Source organism: Furipterus horrens, unplaced genomic scaffold (assembly GCF_987537825.1).
Source record: "Furipterus horrens unplaced genomic scaffold, mFurHor1.1.pri manual_scaffold_2, whole genome shotgun sequence".
Classification (NCBI taxonomy): Eukaryota; Metazoa; Chordata; class Mammalia; order Chiroptera; family Furipteridae; genus Furipterus; species Furipterus horrens.
In genome coordinates, this window is record NW_028327172.1 from 138,807,190 (window position 1) to 138,819,943 (window position 12,754).

Genomic DNA, 12,754 nt, shown 5'->3' on the forward strand with positions numbered 1-12,754 from the left:
CACTTTTGCCCACTATACTTAATTTGGGCTGAGGGGAATATTTCAGGTTTCCCTCCTCTCAGACCTCTGGACCTTTTCTGTCCAAGCCATTAGGACAGAAAAGAGAACCAGTTTAAAAGCGAAGCCCACAGACCACTCCATTCTTCACCAACCCAGCCACTTAGTTCAGCCAAACCATTGAGTATCAGGAGGCAGCGATGCAGACAGGATTAAGTGAGGCCTATATGTATGGACAGTTACTCAGGTAATGAGATCATGGGCTTATGCCCTCTGAAAACAGCAAACACATGTTAATTTATGCAACATAACCCACAAACAAGTCTCTAAATCTGTAAGACTGTCTTATTGGAAAGACATCCAATTGCAAGGCATTTGACATTCTTTTTGCCTGTAAATTAAGCATCTTTGATGATGCCACAGACCTAGTTTAACTTTCAAAAGAAAACAAACTTTGATGAAAATAAACTTTAAAGACAGCTGCACTTCTTTATAGTCTACCACTGAGCATTGTGATTTTCCTTGAACCGCGATTTTTCTCCCTAAGATTATCCTCCTTGTCATTAAAGGGACTACATTAAGTCCATTTTTAATGTAGCCTGTTCATTTGCATAAACACAACAAGAGCAGCAAATGATCACATATGATCTTTAAGTCTGCTTTGCTGGAACTTACACAAAGAACCTTTAGGGTGACCTTCAGGGCACAGGAGCTGAGCCACCTACCTGCCATTGAGCCTTGCCTATAAACACCTGTCTTTTCTAAGTCCTTCAGGTTTTCCATCGTGCCTTTTTTTTTTTTTTGAGATTTTTTAAAAGTATAGTTTATTGATTATGCTGTTACAATAGTTCCCATTTTCCCCCTTTGCTCCCCTCTGCCCAGTACCCCCCTTCACTCAAGTAATCCCACCCCCCTTAGTTCATGTCCATGGGTTGTGCATATAAGATTTTTGGCTTCACTCTTTCCTATATTATTATTAACTTCCCTGTGTCTATTTTGTACCAATCAATTATGCTTCTTAATCCATGCACCATATCCCCATTTCTCCCCTTCCCCTCTCCCGGATGATAACCCTCCAAATAGTCCCCATACCTATGATTTTGTTCCTATTCTGATTTGCTTAGTTGGATTTTGTTTTTATTTTTTAGATTCGGTTGTTGATAGTTGTGAGTTTGTTGTCATTTTAGTGTTCATGGTTTTGGTCTTCTTTTTCTTAGGTAAGTCCCTTCGACACTTCATATAATAATGGCTTGGTGATGATGAACTGCTTTAGCTTCACCTTGTCTTGGAAGCACTTCATCTGCCCTTCCATTCCAAATGATAGCCTTGCTGGATAGAGTAGTCATGGTTGCAGGTAGCCTTTCACCACATTGAATACTGCTTGCCAGTCCCTTACTGCCTGCAAAGTGTCCTCTGAGAAATCAGCTGATAGTCCTATAGGCGCACCCCCCCCCCGTTGGCAACTCTCCACCTCTCTCTTGCTGCCCCCAGGACTCTCTATCTTTCACCATTGGCATCTCAATCATGGTGCATCCTGGTGTGGTCCCCCCTGGGTCCAGCTCGCCCAGGACCCTCCATACTTCCCAGATCTGTATGTGCATCTTCTTTGCAAAATTTGGGAAGTTTTCCTCATTTTTTTCAATTCTTGCTTCCTCATTCTGCACTGGTTGACTGTGTTTTTCTTCCTTATGTTCCAAATCATTGATTTGTACCCCAGTTTCCTTCCCTTTGCCATTTGTTTTGTGTCGCTTTTCCTTCGTTTCACTTAGCATAGCCTTCACTTCTTCTCTTATGCGTTTGCCATACTCAAGCATATCTGTCAAGCCTGTGAACATCTTTATCACCAGTGTTTTGAATTCTGCATTTGTTAGGTTGCCTATCTCCTCATCTGTTAAGTTGGCTATCTCTTCATCACTTGGTTCTCCAACTGGAACCTGATCCATTCGCCCTTTTGGGCCATACTTCTCTGTCTCCTAATTCTGACATGCTCCTGTGTTTGTTTGCCTCTGTGTCTTAGGCAGAGCTGTCGCTCCTATTACGTTGTAAGGGATGGAGCCTTAAGGATTCGTCAGTACACAGTGACCTGTTTCACCACGTAGTGGCACTGTATGTGGAGGAGGGGTCCGAGAGGGAAGAATGCCACCTGCCCAGCACTCCCCCCTTTTCCAGGCACCTCTCCCACTTCCGCACCAGACTGGCACCCCTCTAGCTGCTGCCCTGGCCGTCATTCCCAGAGTGGGTGCGTCTGCGGACATTCTAGGACTGTGAGGGCCCTTTAAACAAGCAGACTCTGCTGAGAGACCGGCAGTTTCTGCCTCCTCCCCAACGCGCACTGGTTTGCACAGTCAGAAGCAATGAGGCTTGATTTTCCCTGGTGCTGGGACTGTGAGCTGCTAGGTTCAGTGAGGAGCTGAGGACGCTCCCCAGGTGTCCCTCCTGACTTTTTAAAATGTGTGACTGCGCTTTCTGCGGGCCTGCTGCTGCCACCACACCGCATCCTCTCTGCCCCTACTACCTGTCTAGATGAGTATTTCTTCTTTTTATCTTTGTTTGCTGGACTTCATGCAGTTTGATTTTCTGGAACTTCTGGTTGTTTCTAGTTTTGAGGTAGTTGTATTCCTTCTTAGTTGTGGAGGGAGATGCAGTGTGACTGTCTACGCCTCCATCTTGGCCAGAAGTCTCAAATTTTGGCTTTTTGAAATGTTAGCATTCAGGCTAAGTTGCCTTGAGGCTATTATGGAAGTAGTCAGACGTCTTTTAAAAAATTTATTTCACAGTGATTGTATTTTTCACTCTTTGACCAATTTAGCTGTGATTTAAATTTAGATTTGAGTTTTTCATGGAAGATAAGATCCTTCTGTTTAAAAAGGCTACCTTCTTTTAACAGTATTTTAAAGGTTCTGCTCTTAAGCTTATGACTGGTTTTTTTTTTTTTTGTATTTATTTATTTATTTTTTTAGAGGGAGGGGAAGGGAGGGAAAGAGGGAGAGAAACATCAGTATGTGGTTAGGATAGGAGTAAGTTCTTCCCTAAATGTTTGATAAAATTTGCCTGTGATGCCATCTGGTCCAGGGCTTTTGTGTGCTGGGAGTCTTTTGGTTACTGCTTCAGTTTCACTAGTTGTTATCAGTCTATTCAGGCTTTCTGCTGCTTCTTGACTCAATTTTGGAAGATTATATGTTTCCAGAAATTTTTCCATTTCACCCAAGTTGTCAGATTTCTTGTCATGTAGTTGTTCATAGTAATTTCTTACAATCCTTTGTATTTCTGCGGTATCGGTTGTGATTTCTCTTCTTTCGTTTCTGTTCTTATTTATTTGGGTTTTCTCTCTTTTTTTCTTGATGAGTCTAGTTAAAGGCTTGTCAGTTTTGTTCACCTTTTCAGAAAAACAACTCCTGGTTTTATTAATCTTTTGAATTGTTTGTTTAGTCTCTGTGTCGTTTAATTCTGCTCTGATCTTGATGATTTCCTTTCTTCTACTCGCTCTGGGCTTTGTTTGTTGTTTTTCCTCTTAATTCTCGTAGCTGTAGGGTTAAATTTTTTATTTGAGATTCCTCTATCCTTTTTAGGTAGGCCTGTGTCACTATAAACTTCCATCTCAGGACTGCTTTTGCTGTGTCCCATAGGTTTGGGCTGTTGTGTGTTCATTATCATTTGTTTCCAGAAGCTTTTTGATTTCTTCCTTGATGTTATTGTTAACCCATCATTATTTAATAGCATGCTATTCATTCTCCTTGAATTTCAGTGTTTTTGAGTTTTTTCCTTGAGGTTAGTTTCTAATTTCAAGCCATTGTGATCTGAGAATATGCTTAATATAATTTCATTTTTGTTGAATTTGTTGAGGCTTGTTTGGTATCCTACCATGTGGTCTATCTTTGAAAATATTCCATGTGCACTTGAAAAGAATGTATATTTTGCCTTTTTGAGGGTGAGAGTTTCTGTATTTATCAGTTAAGTCCATTTGATCTAGAGTGTTGTTCAATGCCTAAATATCCTTGGTGTTTCTTTGCTTCGAAGATCTGTCCATTGTTGATAATGGGGTGTTAAAGTCCCCTACTATGAATGTGTTGCTGTCGATATTCTTCTTGAAATCCTCCAAGATTTTCCCTGTAAATTTGGGTACTCCTATGTGGGTGCATATATGTATACAAGGGTTATATCTTCTTCATGGGTTGTTCATTAAGTATTATGAAATCTCCTCCTTTGTCTCTTTTTATGGCCTTTGTTGTGGAATCTATTTTGTCTGATATAAGTATTGCTACCCCAGCTTTTATTTTTCATGTCCATTTGCTTGAAATACTTCTTTTCATTCCTTCACTTTCCGTCTGTGTAGAACTTTTGTTTTGAGGTGGGTCTCTTGTAGACAGCATATATGTGGGTCGCATTTTCTTATCCATTCAGCTACCCTATGTCTTTTCATTGGTGCAGTTAATCCATTTACATTTAAGGTTATTACTGATAACCTTACCATTGTGATTTTTTCCCCTTGTGCTTGTGTTCCTCTCTGTCTCGCTCTGTTTCTTCATCTTAAAGCAGTCCCTTTAGCATCTCTTCTCTTGCAGTGCTGGTTGGTGGAGATGTATTCTTTTAGCCTTCTTTTGTCTGGGGAACCCCTTATTTCACCTTCCATTTTGAAAGAGAGCCTTGCTGGGTAGAGGAATCTTGGTTGTAGACCTTTGTTTTTCATTTCTTGGAATAGTTTTTGCCATTCCTTTCCTGCTTGTAGTGTTTCTGTTGAGAAATCTGCTTATAGCCTTATCGGAGCTCCCTTGTATGTTATTTGCTATTTCTCTCTTCCTGCCTTTACGATCCTCTCTTTGTCTTTAATGTTACCATTTTAATTATGATGTGTCCTGGAGTAGGCCTCTTTGGGTTCATTTTAATTGGAACCCTCTGTGCTTCCTGGACTTGCGAAACTTTTTCTCTCATCACGTTCGGGAAGTTTTCTGTTATTACTTTATCAAACAGGTTTTCTGTCCCTTGGTCCTCTTCTTCTCCTTCTGTTATCTGTATGATACAGATATTATTGTGTTTCATGTTGTCCTGCAGCTCTGTTAAACCCTCTTCATTCTTTTTCAGTCTTTTTTCATTTTGTTGCACTGTATGGGAATTTTTTTCTACGTTTTCCTATAGCTTGGTGATCTGATGCTCTGCTTCATCTGTCCTGCTTTTGATTCCTTCTACTGTGTTCTTCAGTTCAGAAATTGTATTCTTCATTTCCTCCTGGCTTTTATTAATAGTTTCTAAGTCCTTTTTAATGCTGGTGTAGTTCCCCAGTGAGTTCCTTTTAGTTTCCCTGGAGTTCTTTGTAGATGCCCTGTGGATCTTTGTAGTTCCCCTGGAGTTCTTTGTAGTTTTCTCAGAGCTTGCTGAGCTCATTGAGCTTCCTTGTGACCATTATTTTGAATTCCATGTCTGATAGTTTGCTTGCCTCTATTTCATCTATCACTCTTTCTGCAAATTCCGCCTTTTCTTTTAATGGGATGTTATTTCTTCATCTTCTCATTTTAGGTGACTTCTTGTTTGTTTCTGCTTCTTAGGTTGATCTACTTAGACTTTCTACTCTCATGGTGTTACCATCTGTGGTAGGAGTCCTGTGGGATTCAGTGGTGCAGACTCCTTGATCTCCTGAACCTGATGCTCTTGGGATGGCCTTGTGCCATTTATTTGGACTCTGGTAGTGTTTTGGTTTCTGTTGGTGTTGTCCTGCTCTCTGGTGGGTCCTTCCCTCCAGCTAGCTGACTGAGAGTCACTCCGCCCACTCTGTCTTGTAAACAGTTGTTGAGCTGCTGCTCAAACAAACCACCAGCCCAGGCAAGAATCCCACACTCACAAAGGCATCCCCCACTTTCAGTCACCATATAAACTGCAAATGAACCAGTATGAATAAGGATGTAAAGAGATTAAGACTATTATAAGAAAAGAAAAACAAACAAGAGTTGAATAACTGAAAGAAAAATGATTTTGAGGAGGGGTGGGGAGGAGCAATAATAGTAGCGAGTGGGGATAAGGCAATGAGAGAGAAAGTAAAATTTATATCATATATAAAAAAAAGGATGGGAAGAAGGCAGAATGAAGAGAGGACAGGTGTATAGTATTAGGTTTAAACAAGTTATAATATTTATATATAGTGTGTGAGAGAACAAACGAAAAAAAGGAAGATGAATAAGAAGAAAAAATAGGAATCAAATTTGAGAAAAAGTTTCACCACAACACTATCAACAACCTATGAGCTAAGATTTATATAGGTGGGATGGGTGTAAGAGGTAAAAAAGAAAGAGAAACTTAAGAGAAGTCTGGAGGAAAGGGAAGTGATTTTGAAATGATGGAGGTAGAAGGAATACTAAGAGTGAGGAATCGAAACCAGGCTAAGGCAGGGTAAAATTCAAATTTAAAATTAAAGAAGGAAAGGGCTGGAGGAAGGTACAAATGGAGTAGGAGAGGCGAATGAGAAGGTTTGAGATTTGAAATACCAGAACAGTGAAGGTCTGTGAATACAGTTGCAGAAATGCCACAACCACCACCATATCACACTCAATGGGCACAGATTGATCAAGCTGGAGAGAGAATAAGTGTATTTTATGAATGAGGAAAAAAATGCGGGGTGACTAATGACAAGAAAAATGGTATGGAGAGGCTGAAGAGGTGAGAAATAATGAGTGCAGATTGGAAACGAGTCGTGGCAAGAGAGAAGATAGAGTTTAAAACAAAAATAAGAAGAGGAAACTAGATACATTAAATGAGAAAGGGGAGGAGCAAAGTATGAGATTTTAAATAAACTATAGTATAAAAACTAGTTACTTATAATGCACAGACTGGGAGGACAAGAAATGACTGTTGAAAACATATGCAGGAGACAAATAACTCCTGTAGAAGATCACATGGAATTGGTTTCCATAGTATCTAGTTTTTACCACTTTCTTCTCTTTCCTGACCCACCCCTGGTGATGTCAGATCATATCCCAGTCTGGATCTAGGCAGCCTGATTGAAATTACCGGCGTTCTGCCGCTGTGTCTGTCTTTTTTGGTTGGGTTTTACTCTAGTCGCCCTACGTGTGATCTGCAATCAGGTGCAAACACCATGGAACAGGGCTGAGTTATTTCTTCAGGCAGGGCTATTGCTTTCCCTCTGGCTGATGCCACTTGGAGGAGAGTGGTCTGCTTGAAATATTTCTCCCGCAGCACATGCGATGAGTCAGCACTGGGATCCCATCCGCTGCTCCCCCAGCTCTCTCCCCGACACCACCACCCTGAACTCTCTGCAAGCATCTCTAGTCCACTTCAGGGCACAGGGCAAGCAGACACAAATGCAATCCTGCACACCCTCCTCTCAGGAATCTCACTGCACCTCCAGCCATTCCTCCTTGGTCTTAAGGGGTGAGGGAGATCCTGCTTTATGCATCGTGCAGCCAGGCACCACCTGGTTCACTGTCTGCTCTAACAGCAGACCCAGCCTGAGGTCCACCCCCACTCTTCTTGGAGAATCCTCGCGGCACTGAAACATCTCTCCGCACCCCCAGCTGCCACCCAAGGGAGCCCAGCTGGGACTCCTGGCACTCCTGCGTCTCCTCCACGATCTGCTCCAGACAGGTCGTGACGAAGCAGCCTCCTCTGCCTGCTACAGCTACAAGGCTAACTCCAGCCTGTGTCCAGTTGGTCATCCAGATGATTTCTCCACAATTAAGCCAAAATTCCAGACTGGTCCTGGTAGGAGGCAAGCGCAGCCTTCACTCACTCCTCTGACATCGTTGAGAGTTATCTAATTAAGAGATTCTTAAAATTTCTCTTATGATTCCTTTTGTACTTTCATGGATTTATCATTTTATATTACATTTTTGAATTTTGCGGAATTTATACTTGTACAGATTTGGAAGTTTGGATCCAACTCTGTTTTTTCCAGGGGGATATCCACTTATTGCAACCTTTCATTCTGTAAACATATGTTACTCTTTAATTTCAGAGGATATCATGATACGTCATTTCAATGAGTGTTAGTTACATGTCTCCTATGTTTTTCTTAGGTTTCTGCAAGTTACAAAAAAGAAAAAGAAAAATGGTTGCATTTTCGGGAAAAAATGAATCGTGATATCTCTGACCTAAAAAAAAGAAACGAGATGCTTTCTCAACAACTTTGTAAAGCAGAAAGTAAATCCAATAGCCTAGAAATTGAGCTTCATCACACAAGAGATGCTCTCAGAGAAAGAACACTGGTTTTAGAAGGTGTAGAAAGAGACCTAAGCCAAACACAGTGTCAAAAGAAGGAGATTGAATACAGGTATCAAGAAGAACAAGGTAAAATGAATAAGTACATTGGAAAGCAGGGCTCCTTAGAGGAGAGGCTATCTCACCTACAAAGTGAAAACATGTCGCTTCGACAGCAGCTAGATGATGCTCACAACAAAGCCAACAATAAAGAAATGACAGTAACTAATATTCGAGATCAGTTTCGGGATATCATCAAAATATTTCAAGCCGAAAGTGAAAAACAAGTTGTTATACTCAAAGAAAGAAATAAGGAACTAACCAATGAATGCCATCATTTAAAGGAAAGAATGCATCAGTATGAAAACAGTAATGCAGAGAGAGATGTAAGTATCCAAAAAGATAGATATTTTTCAAATTTCCTAGAAGAAAATTCAAAGTAATATTATTTTTGATGATGGCTAAATTTTGAATCTAGTTGAACATTAAAACTATATAGATTATAACTGTGTTTGCTCTATCAGTTTAAATGCAGATATTGTATCCTGCAAATGAAAATTAGACTTGAGAGGTGTTTTGTTTTGAGTAAAGACATTGTGTTGTCTATGAAATTTTAAGAGGTTATATTATAGACTGTTAATAGATATAGATTTATATTAACAATTTAGCCTTATACTGATAAAATACTAATTTTAATCTCACCACATTTCAATACCATTATGAAGCAGATAAATGGAAATACTCATTCCTAAAAGGAGTATTTTGAAATTAAGTTTCAGTTAAGTGGATTATCTTGACAGTTAATTTCAGATTTCCCAGATGAACTGAAGTGTAGACGCTGTATCTTATAGTACCTTTCCCTCAGTGGCTTCTGATACATTTTAGTTAGTATAATGCTATTTTTATTTATGTCAATCTGAATTAAATTTGGAAATATTTCATTCTTGAGTAATATAATCTTATGACCTCTAAACTCTTTAAAAATATCTACTTTTCATTAAATCATAATTTGAGACAAACATGATGAGTTTTAGCAAAACTATACTTGATTTAATCTTTCCACTATTTACAATTTTGTTTGAATATTTTTACAAGTAATTTGCTCATATTTTTTGTTTCAAGATCCAATTATGATCATTTGGAGATAAGTTTGTTTAATACAGAGAAAATTGTAGTTTTCTGTGATTTATTAATTTGGCATTGGCTCTCCAGTTCAGACTAGTGAGGGGTGGTAGGATTTATATGTAACAGGGGGGGAGATCAAGGCCAGATTACCTAATAAACAGGAATGTGTCCATCTGAGGAAAAGAAGGTGAATTGATGTATATTGGTGATACTTTCCCGGTTATATTTTGTGTTAATAATATGACTAACAAAGTACATACAGAATGGGGCAAAAGTAGGTTTACAGTTGTTTGTGTGGAAAATAATACAGTAATTAATAAATAATACAAGAGTAAACTCTTTGTTTTGCATATTCACAGCTGTAAACATTATTTTGCCCCACTCTGTATATGAAGTTATATATTATTAACATGACTTAATAGTGTGATTTATAAAATCAGTAACAGAAATGTCTTACTAGGCAGCTGTGAGACAACTTCAAGAACTGGCTGATACTCTAAAAAGACTATCTATGTCAGAGGCTTCACTGGAGGTTACATCACGTTATCGTACGAATTTGGAAGAAGAGACACAAGATTTAAAGAAGAACTTAGAACAAATGGGAAGTCAAGTATGTATGGAATTTAACATGCCATCAGTTAATCTATAGCTGATTAAGTAATAGAATATGTTTTAGGATACTAATTTTCATGGGCAGCTTTCTTTCTATCTTTATTGTAATTAATTTATTATAATTTTATTATCTTTATAATGCACTTACATTTATTAAACCGTTGCTTTATTCAGTCATTTGTATTTATGTTTTTTCTCATAATATTTACCCTTAGGAAAGTCGAGAATTGTGCATTATTCTTCACAGAATTCAAGAGACTTTATTTTCTACTATACAATATTATTAGTGATATCTCCATTATCATGATGAACTGACAGATAAAATCAGAGGATAATGTGTAACGGAATGTTCCAGAAATTTTTTTATCTTCACTTTTGTGAATGGACAAAGAATCCATATTTATTTCATAGACTTCAGAATAACTTGTATGGAAACATCATTCTACAAGCCAGTTGAAATAGGCATTTCCTTCATTTTCTCTCACTTAGAAACATTGCAAAAGCATGGAAATATTCAGATCATTATAGTATGCACATCCACAAGAGAAAATTTTAAAAATTAAATTTAGATCCACCATTGGCTTTTAAAAAAAATTATATTGCTATAATTCACATATCATATAATCTGCCCACTTAAGTTATACATGCAATATATTTTGACATATATAGAGAGTTATGCATCTCACTATCACCTCAGTCAATTATAGAACATTTTCATCACTCCAAAATCAAACTCCACATCTCCTAGCTGTCACTCCCAGCTTCTTGTCTTCCCCACCACCAGGCAGGCAACAACCAGTGTACTTTCTGTTTCTACAGACTTGCCTATTCTGGACATTTCATATAAATGAAATCACACAGTATGCAGCATTTGTGACTGGCTTCTTTCACTTAATGTCACACTTTCAAGGTTCAACCATATGATAGCACATCAGTATTTATGTATTTCTTTTTATTGCAGAACAATACTTCATTATGTGGCTAAACCACTTACCATTCGTCAGTTCATGAAACTTTGTGTTGTTTTCACTTCCTAGCTGTTAATAATTCTACTATGAACATTAGTTATTATGTAAACATATGTTTTTATTTACCTGCCATTGGCTTTAACTGGGCTGATTTCAGCATCTCTCGGCCTTTACCCATGCTGTCCATTTTGTCTTTTCAGTTTCTATTCCTCTTGCCTAATCCGACATCTGTTCGGACCCAGCTTCCAGCCTCCCTTTCTCCATGAAGCTTTCTCTGACTGTCCTCTCATTGGCCTCATTCTTTTCAGCACTTGTCATCTTGTCTGCGCTGAACAATCCAGTCCTTAATTTTACATTGCTTTAATTCTTTTTATGAGACATAATCTTGTCTTTTCAAGTATAAATTTGTCTATGGGGTGTATTATTCGATATGAAGGTACTTATCTTTGTATACGAGTAAATTGAAAATATTTTAGCTTAACTATTTGGATAAAATTATTTTATATCACACCACTACTTTCTTCTTGGAGACATTGATATAATTAAGCTTTATTCTCAATGTATTTTAAGCAATTAAATATAAATATAATAGAGAATTATTTGATCAGAAGCTCATTTTTTTATCCCCAATGTAAGAAAACAAACAAAATAGAAACCAGCCTTCCTTCACTATGCAGCCAGACCTGGGATTTAGAGATTTATAGCACTTTACCATCTGTAAAGCTCTGGGAAGGGCTTTTCTGATATCGATATGCCATTCCACATCACCTTAATCTACTCATCAGAGTACATCACTTGCTGAAGCAGCCCAGCATAAACAGTGGCTGGGGATGAATGGATCTGGGAGCTTTTATTTAGCATAGAGCCCCGTTACCTCTATGTCAGTGGCTTTATACCCTGCCTGTCAGGCCATGTAAGTGATGTATTCAGTTCAGGAGGCGCTGTTTGCATTGCTCATGACTATTGCCTGCTAAGTAGTACAGAAAGGAAGTAAGTTATAACTTGTTATAAGCAGAAAAGTATTACTGGCTAGTAGTCTTAGTGAAAACTTTCCAAAGTATGGGGATATAGTCTGGGGCTCGTGCTCCTCGTTTGCTTCCACTGTCAGTGAAGAATGTTTTCACTGTAACTTGTACAAGAGACCACTTCCATTGCCATTTGCCTAAAGTATAAAATTTTATTAGAACTTAAAATACAGCAACAATAATAATGTTAGAGTTTATTATGGGCCACATCGTCGTCGTCGTCGTCGGCAGCCGTCCGTCTCGAGAGACGATGGTGTAGCTTCTTAAGAGTCTATCTGCACCGCCGAGAATGGCTGTGCAGTCCGACTCGGTAGTGACACGGTATCTGTCTCCTCCCGTGTTGAATCAACATCTTGCGTTGACGCTGGAGTGTCCTCTCCAGTGAAGCTGAAGCTACAGAGCCTGGGCAGGGTGATATGGAGGGTCTGCTGTTGCCCATGCAGCAGACCCCCCCTCTCTTCGCAGCTGAAGGGTCCAAGGGAAAGACGGAGTCAATACAGCTTGGCTTCAGGTGCGCCGCAGGAGTTGCCGGTGTTGACTACAACGTCAAACCGCCTTAGGGACTCCGGCTCCGGATTTTCTGGCGGGGTTTACTCCCTTAGCCTTTCCCCTGAAGAGATATGCCGCAAGGCAGTGGAGGATTTTTGGAGTCAGAGTTTTCCTTCTCTGATGTGCCCTGACTGGAAGATCGAACCAGCGACACTTAGCTCGCAGGCCGACGCTCAATCCACTGAGCCAAACCAGCCAGGGGTAGTTTTCCTAGTATCATTTGTTAAAAAGACTATTCATGTCTTATTTAATTGTTTGACACCCTTATTGAAAAGC

At 39.1% G+C, this 12,754-nt stretch overlaps 1 protein-coding gene across 1 annotated transcript in view; it reads left to right on the forward strand.

Annotated features, from left to right (window-relative positions):
• The window catches only part of LOC150019586 (ankyrin repeat domain-containing protein 26-like), a 60,051-nt gene that overhangs the window by 24,168 nt on the left and 23,129 nt on the right, over positions 1–12,754 (forward strand). The window contains exons 6-7 of the mRNA XM_090267364.1: positions 8,019–8,585; positions 9,785–9,934. Of these exons, the coding sequence (XP_090123490.1) occupies positions 8,019–8,585; positions 9,785–9,934 (717 nt within the window). The remainder of the gene's footprint in view (positions 1–8,018; positions 8,586–9,784; positions 9,935–12,754) is intronic.